Below are 21,681 nucleotides of genomic sequence, written 5' to 3'. Positions count from 1 at the left end.
TGGAATCCTTGATTGCGTCTACCGTAAAACATATGGCCTTAGGGACATCCGAAAATTCTTCTGCCTGCTCGGCAGGAATAAGTTCAAGCATTTGCTTAAATTGATCTGATAAAGCTTGAGCGACTCCAATCGCAGCCACGGCTGGCTGTACTACTGCCCCTGCAGAAGTGAAGGAGTTCTTAAGTAGTGCTTCCAAGCGCTTATCAACTGGATCTTTGAAAACCTGTACGTTCTCTACAGGGCATGTTAACGATTTGTTAACACATGAGATGGCTGCGTCTACTGCAGGAGAAGCCCATCTCTTGGAAAACTTTTCTTCCATAGGATATAAGACAGAAAATTTCTTAGGTGGTAAGAACACCTTGTCTGGTTTGTTCCACTCTTGGAACAAGACTCCCTCCAATAGAGGATGGATCGGAAACACAGCACTGCTTTGAGGCGCCCTCAGTGAGCCCAAAGCTGAAATCGTCGATACCTGGAGATCTGGTACAGGCAGGTTGAATGCCTTATGGACCAAGTCCGTCAAGCCTTGAATCCACCAGCTCTCCCTCAGGGAGACTGCCCCAGACTCCTCTGTATCCGGATCTTCGATCCCTGAACCTACTTGGTCTTTGTCCAAGAGGTCGTCCAATTCCCCAGAGGAAAGGACCTCCTCTTCCGAGGGTCCGCGCACGGGTGACGGAGATCTATTCCGCTTACTACCCCGCATAGCTGCGGCTATCATTTCTCCCATGCTTCTCCGCATCTCATTTAAAGAGGTGAGCAACACCTCCTCCGTGACCATCTTAGGGTTGGGTTGACTCGCGTCAGCTCCAGCCCCAGATCCCGATGGCCCAAAGGCTCCCTGTGGGGAAAGCAGCGGCATAGCTCTGTCCGAGACCTCAGACTCTGTGGGGGAATCCCCACCTTTTGTACCCTCTGGCTTGTTCTTTGATGCCATGGTACAATACCGAGGCACACCTGCTACTTATTGGTACCTGGGACTTATAAATAGTTAAATGCCCAAACACCTGTTTGGGGAATAAAAAATGTTTCCTCTACCCCAGATGACACTTTTTTTTTTTTTCAAAAAAAAAAAACTTTTCTTCTTTTTTTTTTTTTTTTTTTTCAATCTAGGCAAGAAAAAACATTCTATCCCCCTGAGTAGTATTGCCAAAGAAAAGACTATGAGATGGAAAAGAAAAAACAGCCTATTCCTAGGCTAAACCACAATCTTCTGAAGACTGTAGTATTCTTTCTGGCCACTGTGTGTCCTCAGCGCCCCGTGCTTCACTCCAGTCCTTCCTCCCTCAAGCCAAAGTATTGAATGAGCTGTGGCACTAAGGAAGGGCCGCCCCTTCCTTAAACCACTGACCCGCCCTTCCCCCCCAGCTAAAACGGCGCCAAATGCGCCTATAACACGTGCACGCGCACCGCGCGCGCGCCCGCCGACGGGGGGGGGGTTGGGAGGAAGGGCCTCTCTGTTCCTGCAGCCGCAGGCCTGGAACACACGAGGAGGTCAGCGTTTTTTTTTGCCTGCCTTGCAGGCATGAGGAAGAGGACTGGATAGAGCATCGCCTGGAGGCTTGCAGGTAAGCATAGCTCTCTGACACACACATACATTTGTACACAAAAGGCCCCACTCACAGCTTTTCCAACACTACCAGGGAGGTCACTTTTTATGGGGAATGATAACATATAGAGCCATCCTATCTTCATGATATGTGACTGGTTTGCCAGATGCAATGCATAACCTTAGGCATGTCCCCTGTGACCTCCCAGAAAAAACTTGCTAAGAGCCAAGTTCCGCAAGTTTTTCCCCTTACTTACCTGCTCCATGCCGCAGGACTTTGCCAAGCAAGAGGCCCAATCTTCCCCCATCTCCGTGGGGATGTCTAGACCTTCAGGCCCTGGGAACCTTCTTCTTCCATGAAGGATCCACTGTCCTGGACCCATATAGCACCCTGGCAAACAGAAAACATTAGGCGCCCAAAGGTTTTCTAAGTTCTGGGCCCAGGGTCCAGCTCTCTTAAAAAGAAAGCATTATGGGCTATACCCCAAGGGTTTGGGGTCCGGTTACTGACCACTTTAGCGCTCAGGCTTTTTTGGACAGAACCGGTAGCTCACCTAATCCCAAGGATGCGGAGGCAAGCTAAACCATGACTAACACCTAAGACACTGGCGTAAAAACTGAGGTACTCCTCCTATGGGAGGGGGTTATATAGGGAGGGGCATTTCCTGTTTGAGATTGCCAGTGTCAACACCTGAAGGTACTCCATATAACCCACATAGTAATGAATATGCTGCTCTGTGTCCCGTGATGTACGATAAAGAAATAGGATTTTTGTACTCACCGTAAAATCCATTTCTCTGAGTCCATGGACGGACAACACAGCATCCGTTGACAGTATGGTTATGCACCTTCCTTCCAGGAGAGTTCTCTCCTGGAAGGAAGGTGCATAACCCTACTGTCAAAGGATGCTGTGTCCGTCCATGAACGGAAGAGAAAAGACACAAGTCCATCAAGTCCGACGTATGTGTGTGATTATATGTCAGTATTACATTGTATATCCCTGTATGTTGTGGTCGTTCAGGTGCTTATCTAATAGTTTTTTGAAATTATCAATGCCCCCCGCTGAGAGCACCGCCTGTGGAAGGGAATTCCACATCCTTGCCGCTCTTACAGTAAAGAACCCTCTACGTAGTTTAAGGTTAAACCTCTTTTATTCTAATTTTAATGAGTGGCCACGTGTCTTGTTAAACTCCCTTTCGCGAAAAAGTTTTATCCCTATTTTGGGGTCACCAGAATGGTATTTGTACATTGAAATCATATGCCCTCTCAAGCGTCTCTTCTCCAGAGAGAATAAGTTCAGTGCTCGCAACCTTTCCTCATAACTAATATCCTCCAGACCCTTTATTAGTTTTGTTGCCCTTCTTTGTACTCTCTCCATTTCCAGTATATCCTTTCTGAGGACTGGTGTCCAGAACTGGATGGCATACTCCAGGTACGGCCGGACCAGAGTCTTGTAGAGCGGGAGAATTATCGCTTTATCTCTGGAGTTAATTTCCTTTTTAATGCCAATATTCTGTTGCTTTGTTAGCAGCAGATTGGCATTGCATGCCATTGCCAAGCCTATCATCTACTAGGCCCCCAGGTCCTTTTGCATCCTAGATTCCCCCAGAGGTTCTCCACCCAGTGCATAGGCTGCATTCATAGTTTTGTCACCCAAATGCATTATTAAATTTTTTTCTACATTAAACCTCATTTGCCATGTAGTTGTCCACCCCATTAATTTGTTCAGATCTTTTTGCAAGGCTTCCACACCCTGCGGAGAAGTTATTGCCATGCTTAGAATCATCCGCAAATACAGAGATTTAACTGTTTACCCCATCCTCCAGATCGTTTATGAATGAATATAAGTGGTCCCAGCACAGAACCCCACTACCCACCCCTGAGAAAAGAAAAAAGGGGTTCCCCTGTGTGGACTTTTAAGGCACTAATAGTATTCCAAAATATACAAGATATTGAGAGTAAAAAATGTTTTATTTTATTTACAATTGTACATATTTATAAAAAAAAAAAAAAAAAATGAAATATTGAATTAAAATATACAGTTCCAATGATTGTCACCATATAAGTAAATACGTGAAGAACCATCTTTACACCCGACGCATTTCGGGATAACCTTCTGGGATTGGGATGGAGGTCCTTGTCAGTATCAACCTCACAGCTTGACAACCCAGCAGAGAGTGCTCTTTGCTGGGTTGTCAAGCTGTGAGGTTGATACTGAGAAGGACCACCATCCCAGTCCCAGTATATCTCTTCTGGCTGATCCACCGGCTTCTCGATCTTTGGAATAATTTCAACCTAAAGGGATGAACACCTGTTCCTTATAAATGTTTGTCTCAAACTTGCATTAATTGTATATCCTGACACCCATTTCTTCTTTGACTGGCAACCTCATTGATTGAACCCAGCGTGTAGTTTATATTTTCAATTCTTTTAACAAACCGTATCCAATGAAATATTCATCATCCTTTATAATACATGAACTAATTGTCCTTCTCTACACACCCCTGAAGAAGGTTATCCAGAATTGCGTTGGATGTAAAGAAGGTTCTTCATGTATTTACTTATATAGTGACAAACATTGGAACTGTATATTTTAATTAAATATTTCATTTTTTTGATAAATATGTACAATTGTGAATAAAAAATTTTTTTTTTACTCTCAATATCCTGTATATTTTGGAATACTATTAGTGCCTTAAAAGTCCACCCAGGGGAACCCCTTTTTTATTTTCTCATATATATACTGGATGTGGCACAAGCATACATTTGCCATTCACCCCCCTTTCTTTCCACTACCCACCCCTGACCATTCCGAGTACTCCCCATTTATCACCACCCTCTGAACTCACCCTTGTTATGTTAACATTGGCCCGGATTCAGAAAGCAATTGCGCCTGCGTAACCATAGTTACGCAGCGCAATTGCTTACTTGCGCCGGCGTAACGAATGCTCCTGATTCAGGAACCTTGTTACGCCGACTGCAGCCTAAGATATGCGTGGCATAAGGCTCTTATGCCCGCATATCTTAGGCTGCATTCTTGCGATGGCCGCTAGGTGGCGTTCCCGTTGTGCTCTGCGTATAGTATGCAAATTGCATACTAACGCCGATTCACAACGTTACGCGAGCCCTGCCTACGCAGTTTACGTCGTTTGCGTACGGCGGTTTTCGCGTAAGGCTGCCCCTGCTATTAGCAGGGGCAGCCAATGTTACGTATACCCGTCGTTCCCGCGTCGCAAAATTTAAAATTTACGTAGTTTGCGTAAGTGAATCGTGAATAGCGCTGGACGCCATTCACGTTCACTTTGAAGCAAATGACGTCCTTGCGACGTCATTTACCGCAATGCACGTCGGGAAAGTTTCCCGACGGAGCATGCGCTCTACGCTCGGCGCGGGAACGCGCCTAATTTAAATGATTCCCGCCCCCTACGGGATCATGTAAATTGCGCGCGCTTACGCCGGGCATTTTGCCAGAGCGCACACGCAATTTACGGAGCTACTTCTCCGTGAATCGCGGGTAGCGCAGAAAATTTGCGAGGCGCAGGGCAAAAACGTTGCCCTGCGCCTCCGTAAAAAAAGCGCAAAAGGTACCTGAATCTAGCCCATTGTTATAGTTGAACAGTAAAAATAAAATCTCCCGTACAATAGGTCACATAAAAGACACTGAATGCACTGTACACAAACAAACCGTTTTGCTCATCCACCATGCAATGAGCCTAGGCTTATAGTTACGGTATGTGATCAGCACTGGAAAGTGCCTGGAGCACGAATAAGGACATTTGACCTCATATTTTATTAAATGCAGCAGAAACACATAATTACCTCATATTTATTTGGTGCAATAAAGTTTAGAGTCTCGTCTGGGTCGTACAGTATGGAAAAGGCCAATTCCAAAACCTCCTAAAACAAAAAAGAGAATGGGGTTTGCAAAAGGAAGAGTAAGCAACCAGGCAAGGCAGAATGATGCTACCTGTGGGAGTTTTTTGGCTAGGCTTTGAGAGGTACGTAAATGGCCTACACCTATAGCAAGGTCTTTATCCAATTTTAGTAAAAACTGCAGTTAGATTTTATCTATAGGCACAGCAGTTTGTTGGTGAAGGTGAACTAACCCTAAAGGAGTTGTAAACCCTCGCCGTTTTTCACCTTAATGCATTCTATGCACCAAGGAGAAAAACTTTCTGTACTGCAGCAGCGCCCCCCGTGACGGGAACGATCATACCAGCTCTGGCTGGTGTCTCGTGTAATGATTGGATAGATTGATAGCAGTGCAGCCACTGGCTCCCACTGCTGTCAATCAAATCCAATGATGCGGGCGGAGCCAAGTCCTGCTGTTTGTGTAGCAGCAGGACATGGGAGCGCGCCCGCACGGGTGTCTGGTTGGAGAGCACTTCTCCGGCGGGACACTCGAGAGGAGTAGGAGCCAGGAGCGCCGCAGAGGGACCCCAGAACAGGAAGATTGGGGCCACTCTGTGCATAACCAACTTTAAGTGGTTGTAAACCCTTTACAACCACTTTAACCTACAGGTAAGCCTAGATTAAGGCTTACCCGTAGGTGCAAAAAAATATCTCCCAAACCTAAAAGGTTTAGGAGATATTTGAAAAAATAGCGGCACCGAAGTCTACGGTGCACTGAGCAGGCCGCTACTAACGGCATCGTGCCCTTAGTGCGTGCACGGGAGTGACGTCATCGCTGCTCCGGCCAGTCACAGCACCAGAGCAGCGATACCTGGAAGTCACTCCGGGTATCATGGCGCCGTTGGAGGCGGCGAACGAGGGCCGCTGCGGGGGCTTCAATCTCAGGTAAGTAATTCATAATGCGCTAGTATGCTATGCATACTAGGTCATTATGCCTTTGTCTTGCAGGTTGTCTTTTATTTTTTTGGGACGAGAGAGGGACGAGACTTCCTCTTTAAGTATGACATGTTTGTTCGTTTTTAAAAATTTAACCTTTACAACCCCTTACTGCCTCATGCACACAGGACATTTATTTAACTCTCTAGAAGCCAGCAACAATGCCCGACACTTGTAAGGCTTCATGTACACTGGCAGCTCCTGCCCGCGGCTGCTGGAAAACACAAAATGTGGCAAAAAAGCGATTTTGCCATGCCCCGCAGTCAAAACGTTCCTATCGTGAATGCAATTCTCCCACTTTCAGGAGAGGGAGGTTTAACCTCACGTGAACACGCCAGCTCCTAAACTCTGGCCCAGATTCACAGAGTGTGGGCGCACATTACGCCAGCGTAGAGTAACCAATGTACGCTACGCCAATGCAGCGCAGAGAGGCAAGCAATGAATTCAGCAAGCCAGTGCTCCCAACGCTGCGCCAGCGTAGCGTGGGATTCAAAGGCGTACGCCGGCGTAGGTGGAAGTGGGCGTGACCCAGGCAAATGAGGCGTGGCCCCATGCAAATGAGGCGTGGCCCCATGCAAATGATGGTCCGAGCGCCAGACAGATACGTATCACGAACTGCACATGCGCCGTGACGTGGACGCATCCCCCTGCGCCTGCTCACAACCACGTCGGAACAACTGCCTAAACTACGCCGGATCACTGCGTAAGGCGTGAACGTAACCTACGCCCAGCCAGACACACGTCCAACGTTAAATATACGCTGGCTTGTGTTCCATGGTGCAGACCTTTGCATGTCTGCTGCTGGGTTGTACCTCCTTTATGGGGAATAACTTTACACCGGACGTACAACTTACGCGTACCTCGCGTAGCCTGCGTCAGGCGCACGCAGGTTCGTGAATCGCCGTATTTCCCTCATTTGCATGTTTGAATGGCTAATCAATGGGAGCGACACCATGCACCCAGCCTAAATGTGCGCCCACCCTACGCCGGCGTAAGCAAGCTACGTCGGCGGGGTGTAGCCTGGTTTTAGGCGCATATCTGTTTGTGGGTCTGGCGCACAGATACAACGGCGCACATTTGCACTTACGTCGGCGTAAGTGCTTTGTGAATCTGGGCCTTCGTGTACATTGACACATAGGCATTTATGGAGTTGAGTTTAGGAGCTTGTCAAAAAAACACAAAAAGATCCTAAACTCAAGTTTAGGAGATGCCAGAGCCATAGATAAGGGGGGGGGGGGGTACCACTAGTCCTTCTGTATGGGGCCTGGACAAGCAGAGGGGGCCAGGCAGCAGGGTGAATCAGATGTAGACAGGGAGAGTGATTGGTGTGGCAGGGGGGCAATTACTGGAATCAATCCTCTGTATGGTTCTCTCTGCAGCAGCTGAAAGCTGGCTCCGTCTCCTCTCCCTCCTGTTGCTTTTCAGCTGCTGCAGAGAAAGTGATACAAGGGATTGGTTCCAATAATTGCCCCCCCCCGGCCACACCAACTACCCTCCCTATGCACCATATATTTCCCCCTGCTGCCCCGTCCCCTACAGTGTTGCCGGCTTCCCTCGTCTACTACCCGCCAGCAGCTGCCAGCCCCTTCCTTTTCTGAATGAACACAATGAGTGATGTGTGGGGGCCATCTTGCCCTCACTCGTATCCATACCCAGCAATGTGAAGGACCCGATCCCCTACGCCGCTACCGATGGCTCCGGTAAGCAGCGGAGGGCACGGGAGAGTGGCGGGAGAAGAATCCGCCGCAGAGACCACCATTATCGGAAACACGACTACCCACTGAAAAGCTGAATACCTTGGTTCTGGCAGCAGCTGCTGCCGTTACCGAGATATCTATCTTTAGAGTGCCGACGTATATATACAGTGGTTGAGTTACGTTAAGTGATTGATCTTTCTTGCAAGCAATGCTTCTCTCTTCCTTTAGACCTGGTTCACACTGATGCAATTTCAGATGGGACTTGGGTTGCACTGAATCGCATGACAATGGAAATACAATTGCTTCGAATGGTGCCTGTTCAGATCAATGCAGTGCAGCTGCAAAGAAATTTGGGAAAGGGTGCTGTGCTACTTTGGTGCGATTTACAGTGTAACTTGGCACAACAGAATATATGCAAACCACATCCACAACCCAAGCTGCACTACATAATCGCACAGCAAATCGTCACATTGCGGTAGTGTGAACCGAGCCTGAAAGATACAATCAAGTTAGTGCGATCTTATCCTTTTGTTCCATACAGATAACGCACAGCAACATTTGGAAATGCGAGACAGAAATGAAATCACACAGAAAAGATAAACAATTAAAAAGTGGAATAAATTGTAATGATTAGTAAGACAACGAAAAGAGTTTTCATATATTTTGCAGACAGAGAGCAAACAGAAGGTGAATTGGGGGTTTGAGGAATCTCCACTGACCTTGTTCTGCTTCAGTGCACTCTTCTCCTTCATATGAGGACAGTCTTTTCCTGTCAGCACGGCCTTGATATCAGCAACAGGGACTAGAAGAAACACAGAATAATTGATTGCATCATGGGAACATGTGGGTTTATTTAAAACTGAGCTTCAAACAAATCACTAAAAACATAGCTGAAATACTGTACATATATGTAAATAGGTTTAGCTGCAAAAAAGGTTTGCAATTCTGCTCAGTCGCTTTAATGGTCAGACATCCTGCCAAATAGCACAGCCAGGCCTTGGTCCTTTTCCACACTACGTTGCATTTAACCACTTAAGCCCCGGACCAATATGCAGCTAAATGCCCAGAGGTGTTTTTACAATTTGGCACTGCGCTGCTTTAACTGGTAATTGCGCGGTCATGAAATGTTGTACCGAAACGTAATAGAGCTTTCTTTTGATGGTATTTGATTGCCTCTGCGATTTTTATTTTTTGTGCTATAAACAAAAATAGAGCGACAATTTTGAAAAAAAATGCAATATTTTTTACTTTTTGCTATAATAAATATCCCCCAAATATATATATATATATAAAAAAAAAATCCTCAGTTTAGGCCGATACGTATTCTTCTACCTATTTTTGGTAAAAAAAAAAAAACGCAATAAGCGTTTATCGGTTGGTTTGCGCAAAATTTATAGCGTTTACAAAATAGGGGATAGTTTTATTGCATTTTTTTTTTTTTACTACTAATGGCGGCAATCAGCGATTTTTTTCATGACTGCGACATTATGGCGGACACTTCGCACAATTTTGACACATTTTTGGGACCATTGTCATTTTCACAGCAAAAAATGCATTTAAAATGCATTCTTTACTGTGGAAATGACAGTTGCAGTTTGGGAGTTAACCACAGGGGGCGCTGAAGGGGTTATGTTTCACCTAGTGTGTGTTTACAACTGTAGGGGGGTGTGGCTGTAGGAGTGACATCATCGATTGTGTCTCCCTATACAGGGGATGACACGATCGATGCAGCCGCCACAGTGAAGCACGGGGAAGCCGTGTTTACACGCGGCTCTCCCCGTTCTTCAGTTTCCGGGGACCGATCGCGGGACCCCAGCGGCGATCGGGTCCGCGGGTCTCGCGGTCCCGGAGCTTCGGACTGGGTCACGGGTACGCGCCCGCGACCCACAGCTGGGTAGATGTAAAGGACGTACCGGTACGTCCATCTGCCCAGCCGTGCCATTCTGCCGACGTATATCGTCGTGCGGCGGTCGTTAAGTGGTTAAACATCACAAACTGGTCCAGGACCTAACTGAGTCAGTAACTGGACAATTAAGGAAAAGCAGCACATTGATGAAGTCATTCCTGTCGTCTTCCTCCACTCGGCATGTGCTATGTTTGACTAGAAGCACTATGTAAAGCGGAGCCTTGCGTGGCTCAGAGTGCAGACCCTCCTTCTCCCAGTCTAATCTGAGAAAGGCATTACAGGGGACTGACATGCAAGTGATTGTAAAGGTAAATAATAATTAAAAAAAAAACACAAACATATCTATACTTACCTTCTCTATATGATCCTCCTGTTCTCGGGTCCCACGCCGACGCGCATGGCCCCTCCTCTCTGTTCAGTGCACTCGTGCGGGTCCATTGACACAGACAGCGGGACTTGGCCCCACCCTCCGCTCCCTTATCACTGGCTTTAATTGACAAAACTAGGAGCCAATGGCTCCCGGTGCCCCAGCAAAGCCAGCGAGACCTGGAAGGGAGAGGAGAGAAGAGCTGCAGACATGTACAGCGCTGGATCAAATGAGGGCTCAGGTGAGTAAAAAGGGGGGGGGGGAGCTGATACCTAAACATTATTTATATATATATATATATATATATATATATATATACACACACAGGGCTGGATTCAGATACAATGGTGTATCTATCCGCCCGGCGTAACATATCTCAGATACGTTATGCCGCCGTAATTTAGGGCGCAAGTTCTATATTCAGAAACAACTTGCGCCCTTAGTTACGGCGGCGTAACGTATGTGTGTCGGCGTAAGCCCGCCTAATTCAAATGTGGATGATGGGGGCGTGTTTTATGTATATTAACTGTGACCCCGCGTATTTGACGTTTTTTTTACGAACATGCACCGTTCGCGAAAAAATCCCAGTGCGCATGCTCAAAATTCTGCCACAAATCGACATTGCTTTCGACGTGAACGTAAATTACGTCCAGCCCTAATAGCGAACGACTTACGCAAACGACGTAAAATTTTCAAATTTCGTTGCAGGAACGACAGCCATACTTAACATTGGAGCGCCGCATATACGCCTCATATAGCAGGGGGAACTATACGCCGGGAAAAGCCTAACGTGAACGGCGTAAATGTACTGAGTCGGCCGGGCGTACGTTGGTGAATTTGCATATCTAGCTGATTTACATATTCTAGGCGTAAATCAGCGTACATGCCCCTAGCGGCCAGCGTAAATATGCAGTTAAGATCTGACGGCGTAAGAGACTTACGCCGGTCGGATCTAACAGAAATCTATGCGTAACTGATTCTATGAATCAGGCGCATAGATACGACCGGCCATACTCCGAGATACAACGGCGTATCTGGAGATACGCCGTCGTATCTCCGTTGTGAATCTACCCCACAGTATCTTACAAAAGTGAGTACACCCCTCACATTTTTGTAAATATTTTATTATATCTTTTTATGTGACAACACTGAAGAAATGACACTTTGCTACAATGTAAAGTAGTGAGTGTACAGCTTGTATAACAGAGTAAGTTTGCTGTCCCCTCAACATAACTCAACACACAGCCATTAATGTCTAAACTGCTGTCAACCAAAGTGAGTACAATGTTAAGTGAAAATGTCCAAATTGGGCCCAATTAGCCATTTTCCACCCCGGTGTCATGTGACTTGTTAGTGTTACAAGGTCTCAGGTGTGAATGGGAAGCAGGTGTGTTCCATTTGGTGTTATCGCTCTCACTCCCTCATACTGGTCACTGGAAGTTCAACATGGCACCGCATGGCAAAGAACTCTCTGGGGATCTGAAAACAAGAATTGTTGCTCTACATAAAGATGGCCTAGGACAGTGATGGCGAACCTTGGCACCCCAGATGTTTTGGAACTACATTTCCCATGATGCTCATGCACTCTGCAGTGTAGTTGAGCATCATGGGAAATGTAGTTCCAAAACATCTGGGGTGCCAAGGTTCGCCATCACTGGCCTAGGCTATAAGAAGATTGCCAAGACCCTGAAACTGAGCTGCAGCACGGTGGCCAAGAACATACAGCAGTTTAACAGGACAGGTTAGTCTTTTGACTAACCCCGCTATCATCCAGGAAAAAAGGACAGAAAGTATAAGTCAAGTGTCCTAAATTCTTACTCTTTTCTTGCAGGGACTCATATGGAACTTCTCCTTGTGCATTCTCCTCCAGGTCTCCATAGTGCAAAACTTTGTGGTTAAGAGCCAGGCGGCAGAACCAAAACCTTTCTGCAAAACATGAAGCCATACCCATGGGTTCAGACGATGTAACACTGGAGTCCAATAACTCACATAAGATCTGAAGTCATACACTATGGGCCAGATTCACAGAATAAGTACGCTGGAGTATTTGCTGATACTCCGGCGTACTTTCAAATTTGCCGCGTCGTATCTTTATTTTGCATTCACAAACAAAGATACGACGGCATTTGGCTAAGATCCGACAGGCGTGCGGCTTCATACGCCTTCGGATCTTAGGATGCAATACTTCGGCGCCCGCTGGGTGGAGATCGCGTAGTTTTCAGCGTCGGGTATGCTAATTAGCTGTTTACGGCGATCCACGAAGGTACGCGCGTTCGTCGCATTCTCTTACGTCGCCGCTAGTCGGCTTTTCGCATCGCAAAGTTACGGCTGCTATTTAGGTGGTGTAACAATAGACAGCCCATGTTAAAGTATGGCCGTCGTTCCCGCGTCGAATTTCAATTTTTTTTTTTTTTGCGTAAGTCGTCCGGGAATACGAATTTCGTAATTTTGCGCAAAGCACGGCGGGAAATTTAAAAACGGAGCATGTGCAGTACGTTCGGCGCGGGAACGCGCCTAATTTAAACGGTCCCCGCCCCATTTGAATTAGGCGGGCTTGCGCCGGACGGCTTTACGCTACGCAGCCGCAAGTTTACACGCAAGTGCTTTGTGAATCAAGCACTTACGATGAAAACTTGCGGCGGTGTAACGTAAAGGGGATACGTTACGCCGCCGTAAAGGTACATGAATCTGGCCCTATGTTCCTAATCCAAATTACCTTGTCTCCTTCGATTGCCAATCTTACGGAAGCTGCTTCCTTCACACAGTCGGTTCAGCCGCTGCTGTTTAATTAATTCCAATATCTCAGGTTGAATTTTCTCACGCAATTCACTAAAAAAATAAAAAATACAATTAATGGAGTATCAAACAAAAACACACTGGAGCTTAAAGGGATTGTAAAGGTACAATTTTTCTTTCCTAAATAGCTTCCTTTACCTTAGTGCAGTCCTCCTTCACTTACCTCATCCTTCCATTTTGCTTTTAAATGTCCTTATTTCTTCTGAGAAATCCTCACTTCCTGTTCTTCTGTCTGTAACTCCACACAGTAATGCGAGGCTTTCTCCCTGGTGTGGAGTGTCGTGCTCGCCCCCTCCCTTGAACTACAGGACACTATCTACGTTGCAGATAGAGAAAGGAGCCATGTGTTAGTGGGCGTCCTGACTCTCCTGTAGTCCAAGGGAGGGGCGAGCACGACACTCCACACCAGGGAAAAAGCCTTGCATTACTGTGTGGAGTTACAGACAGAAGAACAGGAAGTGAGGATTTCTCAGAAGAAATAAGGACATTTAAAAGCAAAATGGAAGGATGAGGTAAGTGAAGGGGGACTGCACTAAGGTAAAGGAAGCCATTTAGGGAAAAAAATTGTAGCTATACAACCCCTTTAAGTAGTGAAACTGGACCAGCCAACAATTAACACAAATATATGTATTTTTCATAACAATGTGACCATCAAGGTAAATTTCCATCAAAAAGATAATTTAAAAAGTCTACTCCTTATAGCATAAAAGTGCAAATAACGTGCTTTACGGTATCATACAGCGTCCATCCTTTAGCTGTGTTGCAAAAATAGTAGTAAACACTCCCTCCATAGAAACAGACTCGCCAATTAGAAGTGACCTCTTACAATCATAAAAAGGTCAATAAGCACTCGCATGTTAACCACTTAACCCCCGGACCATATTGCTGGTCAAAGACCAGAGTACTTTTTGCAATTCGGCACTGCCTCGCTTTAACTGACAATTGCGCGGTCGTGCGACGTGGCTCCCAAACAAAATTGGCGTCCTTTTTTTCCCCACAAATAGAGCTTTCTTTTGGTGGTATTTGATCACCTCTGCGGTTTTTATTTTTTGCGCTATAAACAAAAATAGAGCGACAATTTTGAAAAAAATGAATATTTTTAACTTTTTGCTATAATAAATATCCCCCAAAAATATATATAAAAAAACGTTTTTTTTCCTCAGTTTAGGCCGATACGTATTCTTCTACATATTTTTCGTTAAAAAAAATCGCAATAAGCGTTTATGGATTGGTTTGCGCAAAAGTTATAGCGTTTACAAAATAGGGGGTCTTTTTATGGCATTTTTATTAATATATTTTTTTTACTAGTAATGGCAGCGATCAGTGATTTTTTTTGGCGGCACGCGCCGCCCCCTGTAGGCTGCGAGAGAGCCGACGTAGAGCTACGGGCTCTCGCGCAGGAGAGCCAACCTGACGCCGTAGAATGCCGGCAGGTCGGCAAGCAGTTAACATGTATCACAGGCTTGTTTAGTGGCAACAGACCCTGAAAAAAAGGAAGCCAAGCCAGAGACTGCTGGAAGATACTGCAGTACACACCATTAGATGGTTTCTTTTTTCGTTCAGCCACCAGGCTGAACCGATTCCCCCATCAAGGTAGATGGCGGAATCCTCGCTACTGTGCCATTGTATTCTAAAAGCGGGGAGACGACCACACCACCGTCAGAATACATAAATCAGTGCTGCAACCATTGGCTGCAGTCGTTGACCGAGTGGCTTTTATCCTCTCTGCTGAACCGGACAAATTTTGATCCATCTTGGCTACCTTAATGCTGTACTTGGGGAGTTAGAAAATGAATGCTGAACAGAAAAGAGCATGTAAAATGTAAGTAGCAATTTAAAAAAAAAAAATGTTATGCTATGTGAAAAGGGAACCTTTAGCAAATATAACAGTAGGTGTTATCTGAATTTTGCAGCTGGAATCTGACTCATGATCAAAATGAACCCTTAGGCTGCATTCACACCTGAGCGTAGGTCGTTCGGTCGTTTTTTTCGGGCGGTTTGTCGCGCATATTCATGCTTATTTGCGCCCCCCTGAAGACGTTCAATACAACGAAACGTACGTCGGAGGCGGTACCCGGTCACGTGACGTGCCCCCCCCGCTCGTGGAGCTGACAGCTAGGAACGCAAGGCTGTGCTACCGCGGTAGCCGAGACCCCGGACGACCTAAACTACTTGTACCGCAAGTGAAGCGGTGAAACGTCTGCAGCCCCAGTGCCGGGTAGGCACTTATACAGTAAGAGGCCATTTTGGCTTTTTCCCTTTGTTTTTACAAAAGTTTTTATCAAAGCAGTATTACGCTATTGGCTTTTCCATTGTTTTTTTTGCATATCCCTGTTTGGAACTCCTGGTGATGAGGTCAATATCTATCTTTTCCTGTCGGCACGTGTGCAGGCACAATCCTGCATAAGCTCTTATGACTAACTTTTTAATTAAAGTAGTCCATTGAATCTGGTAAGCGCATCCAGTTGTCATCAGCACAGCTTTTGGGTGTCAAAGAAGATTGGAGTGTGGTGGTGGCATTTTTCTTTTCACTTAACCACTTAAGCCCCGGACCAATATGCTGGCTAAAGACCCAAGGGGTTTTTACAGTTCGGGACTGCGTCGCTTTAACAGACAATTGCGCGGTCGTGCGACGTGGCTCCCAAACAAAATTGGCGTCCTTTTTTCCCCACAAATAGAGCTTTCTTTTGGTGGTATTTGATCACCTCTGCGGTTTTTATTTTTTGCGCTATAAACAAAAATAGAGCGTCAATTTTGAAAAAAATGCAATATTTTTTACTTTTTGCTGTAATAAATATCCCCCAAAAACATATATAACATTTTTTTTTTCCCTCAGTTTAGGCCGATATGTATTCTTCTACCTATTTTTGGTAAAAAAATCGCAATAATCGTTTATCGGTTGGTTTGTGCAAAATTTATAGCGTTTACAAAATAGGGGATATTTTTTTTTATTTTTTTTACTAGTAATGGCGGCGATCAGCGATTTTTTTTTTGTGATTGCGACATTATGGCGGACACTTCGGACAATTTTGACACATTTTTGGGACCATTGTCATTTTTATAGCAAAAAATGCATTTAAATTGCATTGTTTATTGTGAAAATGATAGTTGCAGTTTGGGAGTTAAACACAGGGGGCGCTGTAACATTTAGGGATCACTGTGTATGTGTTTACTAGTGTAGGGGGGTGTGGCTGTAGGATTGACATCATCGATCGAGTCTCCCCTATAAAAGGGATCACTCGATCGATGCGCCGCCACAGTGAAGCACGGGGAAGCCGTGTTTACACACGGCTCTCCCCGTTCTTCAGCTCCGGGGAGCGATCGCGACGGAGCGGCTAAAAACAAATAGCCGCGCCGTCATCCCGGATCGCTCCCCGAGCGGACCCGACCTCCGCATGTACCGGGGGGGGGGTCCCGATCGGACCCCCCACCCACGTCTAGGCAGGCACGTACAGGTACGTTGATGTGCCTGTCCGTGCCATTCTGCCGACGTAAATGTACATGAGGAGGTCGGGAAGTGGTTAAGCAAGATACAGCAAATTAAGAAGATTTATTTTCAATTTGTGACACTTCACTTGATATAATATTGGGACTTGATGTCATTGAATTGGTTCATGACATAGAGACACTATACATTTGTACTATTTATAATTAATCTACATTGTCTAGTTTATTATGATCACTTTACCAATGAATAATTGATTTATCCTAGGTGGTCTAGCGCCCTCTATTTTCCATTTTCACATGCTTATTTGCGCGTTTGCATACAGCGTCGTCCGACGTTTTTGTACTTCGACGTTTTTTATTTTAGCCAATAGGAAAAATTATCATCTTTTCATCACTTGTTGCTATGTTGGTAGATTTTTTTTATCTTCTGCCTGGGTGAAATGTTCTATTGATCAAAGCGACGAAACGCCCGTAGCAAACGCTCGTTGTCGCGCTAGTCGCTTGAAACCAAGCGTTTCCATTACTTTCTATGGGAAATGGAAACGCTCAAAAACGCCCGATATGCGCGACAAAAAAGGGTCCAGAACTTGTTTGAGCTTCAGGCGTTCGGCGTCGGGCGTTTTGGAGTGGAGATGTGAACCATCTCCATAGGGAATAATGTATTTTTTCCCCTCTAGCTTTTTTGAGCGTCGCGCTTCAGGCGACAAAACGCTCAGGTGTGAATGCAGCATCAGGAGCAGAAATCTAAACACTGCCTCTCCAGGCTTTGTTTTTTTTTTAATTACAGGCCCGAGTGCTTACAGTAAAGCTGGCGTTTAGGTTTGTCCTCATTCAGCCTGCTAAAAAAAAAAAAAAAAAAAAAAGATACCTCTCTCCATACAAACAAGGTGGATGGAGGATTGTCTCCACAGGGATATTGCTTTCTGGTGGAGGAACCTGTTGCTGTCAGAATACATTGTTTAGTGGCTGCAGCTGGTTGGCTTCAACTGCTAATCCATGGAAAATTTTCCAACACGTTCCTTTGACAGACATTGATTAAACAAATCAACTAGAGTCGAGTGGGGGCAACCCACACACTGAATAAAAATGGTATGGTCCCTGCTGGACTGTCCAAATTTCAATCAGTGTATGGCCAGCTTAAACTTTACTACCTAGCAACCCAAAGGCCTGAAACAAGCATGCACCCAGTTAAGTCTAAACTTAAACCTGTCCAGGTCAGTGACTTACTAGCTAGTGAAGTTAGATATCAGGACGTAGCTGTGACAGCTTCCAAACTTCTATCTTCAGTTGATCATTCTAGCAAGATTTCCTCCAGTTTTATGAACTGGTCTGAGCAGAATTGTTAGATGGAAAAAGAAGGAATCTTTAATGGGCATATTTATAAAGCAGTGAATGTGACGTTCACCAAACATTTGCTAGTAATGAATCTATCATTTAAAACACATGCTCCAGGAACATTCACCTGCAGTGGATGTTTAGTAAATTCCGGATTCACAACTAAGGATGAGCATAAGCACGTTTGGACATGAGTCCATACCCACCTTAGCTATCCCGCCAGGAGGCTGTCACTGCGAACAGCCAATCATAAATGGCGGAGGCATTTCCTATCATGCAGCAGCAGGTGTACATGCTCTTTGTATAAGTGTGGCTGCAGGGAAAGGAATGCCTCTGCTGCTTATGATTGGCCATCCACAGTGACTGGTCACTGCTTTATCAATATACCTCTAAAGCCAGCCCTAAAAAATTCCGCTCGCCTGCTCGCATTTCGCAAGTGGATTTTGAGGGCTGGCAAGCTATGGCTGCCTGGGGGTGGGGGGGGGATGGGTGCGAGCACGGGAGTTGACACCGGCAGGCTTCATTAAGTGGACACGGGCAGGCTGCATTGGGGGGACACGGGCAGGCTGCATTGTTGGGCACAGGTGAGGCAGCATTGTTGGACACAGGTGAGGCTGCACGGATAAAGTTGTTAAAGTGAAGGTCCACACAAAAGTGGAACTTCCACTGTCCGGATTCCTCCCCCCCTTCGGTGTCACATTTGCCACATTTCAGGGGGGAGCAGATACCTGTATAATACAGGTATTTGCACCCACTTCCGGGCATAGATAGCTGCAGAATCTGCGGGCATCTACGCCACAAACCCCCCCGTCCTGTCTTCTGGGAGACACACGGGTCCCCGAAAACAGCAGGGACCATTTGGATTGCGCAGCGCGACTCGCGTATGCGCAGTAGGGAACCAGGAAGTGAAGCTGCAAGGCTTCACTTCCTGATTCCCTTACCGAAGATAGCGGCAGCAGCATCCGAGGACCGAGCAACTGGTTGGCCTCGGGTGCCAACATCGCGGGCACCCTGGAGAGGTAAGTGTCCTTATTTTAAAAGTCAGCAGCTGCAGTATTTGTAGCTGCTGCCTTTTAAAAAAATATATAAAAATTAGCGGGCCTCCGCTTTAATATTTATTTTTATAACTTAATTCTTCATAAAACATTTAAGTGTCATTTTATGAGATAATTTAAGAGGGCGTGTTAGGGGTGGGACAGGGCAACGGATGGCGAGTAACCCTTGAGGCCTGGACTTGAAATTTTGAGCCCTGCTCTTAGCTACATACACAATAGGTGGAGACTGGAAGTCATCCTGGCTCATCCTCTCAGACTGACGAAGCCTCAAGATTTCCGTGTAGCTTAGACCGCGTAGTTTGTTCTTCAGCTGCTCCAGAGAGTTTGGCCTGGAGGGCAAAGCACGGGTAATTTGCTCCTTTACCACCTGCATCACCTGAAATAAAAGAGCAAAGGTGGAGTCTGAATTAAACAGAGTTGATGTTGAATGGAGGAAGGTACCAGCAATGTCATGTTGTAACAGAATTATTGGCAAGAGGAACATGTGATGAGCCCACAAAGGCAACCCTACTATTTTGTACTGCAGGACTATATGATGAAAAAATATGAAAAAAATAGAAAAAATAGTTGGACCTGCCACTGAGTTAAAGTAAAGCTTAACCACTTAAGCCCCGGACCAATATGCTGCCTAAAGACCCAAGGTGTTTTTACAGTTCGGGACTGCGTCGCTTTAACAGACAATTGCGCGGTCGTGCGACGTGGCTCCCAAACAAAATTGGCGTCCTTTTTTCCCCACAAATAGAGCTTTCTTTTGGTGGTATTTGATCACCTCTGCGGTTTTTATTTTTTGCGCTATAAACAAAAATAAAGCGACAATTTTGAAAAAAATGCAATATTTTTTACTTTTTGCTGTAATAAATATCCCCCAAAAACATATATAATTTTTTTTTTCCCTCAGTTTAGGCCGATACGTATTCTTCTACCTATTTTTGGTAAAAAAAATCGCAATAAGCGTTTATCGATTGGTTTGCGCAAAATTTATAGCGTTTACAAAATAGGGGATAGTTTTATTGCATTTTTATTTATTTTTTATTTTTTACTACTAATGGCGGCGATCAACGATTTTTTCCGTGACTGCGACATTTGTGACACATTTTTGGGACCATTGTCATTTTCACAGCAAAAAATGCATTTAAATTGCATTGTTTATTGTGAAAATGACAGTTGCAGTTTGGGAGTTAACCACAGGTGGCGCTGTAGGATTTAGTGTACACTTAGTGTGTGTTTACAACTGTAGGGGGGTGTGGCTGTAGGAATGACGTCATCGATCGAGTCTCCCCTATAAAGGGGATCACTCGATCGATGCAGCGCCATAGTGAAGCACGGGGAAGCCGTGTTTACATACGGCTCTCCCCGTTCTTCAGCTCCGGGGAGCGATCGAGACGGAGCGGCTATAAACAAATAGCCGCGCCGTCGTCCCGGATCGCTCCCCGAGGGAACCCAACCGCCGCGTGTAGCGGGGGGGGGGGTCCCGATCGGACCCCCGACCCACGTCTAGGCAGGCACGTACAGGTACGTTGATGTGCCTGTCCGTGCCATTCTGCCGACGTATATCTACATGAGGCGGTCGGGAAGTGGTTAAAGTGGATGTAAACCCGAATTTTTTTGTTTTGTCACAATGTAGAGTATAGGATTTCCTATCATCTGTGCCCAGTCTTGCCACACAGAGTTAATCCAGCTCTGAGCAATCCTCTTTTAATGTTCAGTACAATAAAACAAACTTACAGAGAAAAACCTTAGTCCGTTCCGCCCCCTTGCGGTGAGTGACAGGTTATTTACATATCTCATGCACTAGCCTGGAGACAGGCATTCTTTTATTTAATTCCCACCCCTACTCCTTTTTTGAAGTCATGTGGTTACTTTTCTGGATTTTGACTGGATGTTAGTGATCATAGCAGAATTTAGTGTAAGGAATACACAGGAAAAAATGCATGTTGACAAGAGTAGTGTAGAGGAGGGCGGGGAGTCTACTGACATCACAACTCCACCCACCGAGCTCCAGAAAACAGACCCACCCACAGAATATACAGTTTTTCAGTTCTTATAACAGACAGAGGGGAAACATTTGACAGGTAAGAATACATGCAGGAGGCATCTATATCCTTATAGATCAGCACTATGGCAGCAGTTTAGAAAGGATGAGAGTGGGTTTACATCCACTTTAAGCCAGGGTTCACATATATGCAAATTGGATGCAGGTTTCTCCACATTCAATTCACGTGACATGTGAGTGTGACGGCTCTCAATGGAGCCGGTTCAAACATGTCTGGTGCGAACGCTGTTCAAATTGAAAAAGGGTCCTGTGCAAAAATTCAGAATGAATCGCACCTGAACCAGTGAATAGACACGCACCGCACCCCTGGCACGAACTCGCGGCCGCACATAATCAAGATGAAAAAGCAGTGCCAAGTTTATACAACTTCTATCATCAACTCCTGGATTACGCTGCTACAACTGGGCTTAAAAATGGACCCAAACATTCTGTATAAACATGAATTATCTGCCCCCACTGAAGATGGCCAAGGCCAGAAATTCTAGGAGGTGTTTTTCAAAGTGATTTCTTTGACTCTCAGCATTTACCCAAAACATGAATTTTGGTTGATATGCAGAAAAAAGTAGTATATGGCGCATGATCCAGTAAAGCATATGAGACTAAAATTAGGTATATGAAATAATCA

General features: G+C 45.6%; 1 protein-coding gene across 2 annotated transcripts in view; it reads right to left on the bottom strand.

Annotated features, from left to right (window-relative positions):
- The window catches only part of ELMO2 (engulfment and cell motility 2), a 127,801-nt gene that overhangs the window by 4,967 nt on the left and 101,153 nt on the right, over nt 1-21,681 (bottom strand). For both annotated transcript variants that reach the window (XM_040330266.1, XM_040330267.1), the window contains 5 exons: nt 19,216-19,379; nt 13,087-13,199; nt 12,189-12,296; nt 8,817-8,899; nt 5,372-5,449 (listed from right to left, as the gene is read on the bottom strand). In XM_040330266.1, the coding sequence (XP_040186200.1) occupies nt 5,372-5,449; nt 8,817-8,899; nt 12,189-12,296; nt 13,087-13,199; nt 19,216-19,379 (546 nt within the window). The remainder of the gene's footprint in view (nt 1-5,371; nt 5,450-8,816; nt 8,900-12,188; nt 12,297-13,086; nt 13,200-19,215; nt 19,380-21,681) is intronic.

The sequence above is a fragment of the Rana temporaria genome, chromosome 12 (assembly GCF_905171775.1).
Source record: "Rana temporaria chromosome 12, aRanTem1.1, whole genome shotgun sequence".
Lineage (NCBI taxonomy): Eukaryota > Metazoa > Chordata > Amphibia > Anura > Ranidae > Rana > Rana temporaria.
The sequence above is the reverse complement of the archived record's forward strand: the minus strand, read 5'-3'. Positions and strand labels throughout refer to the sequence as shown.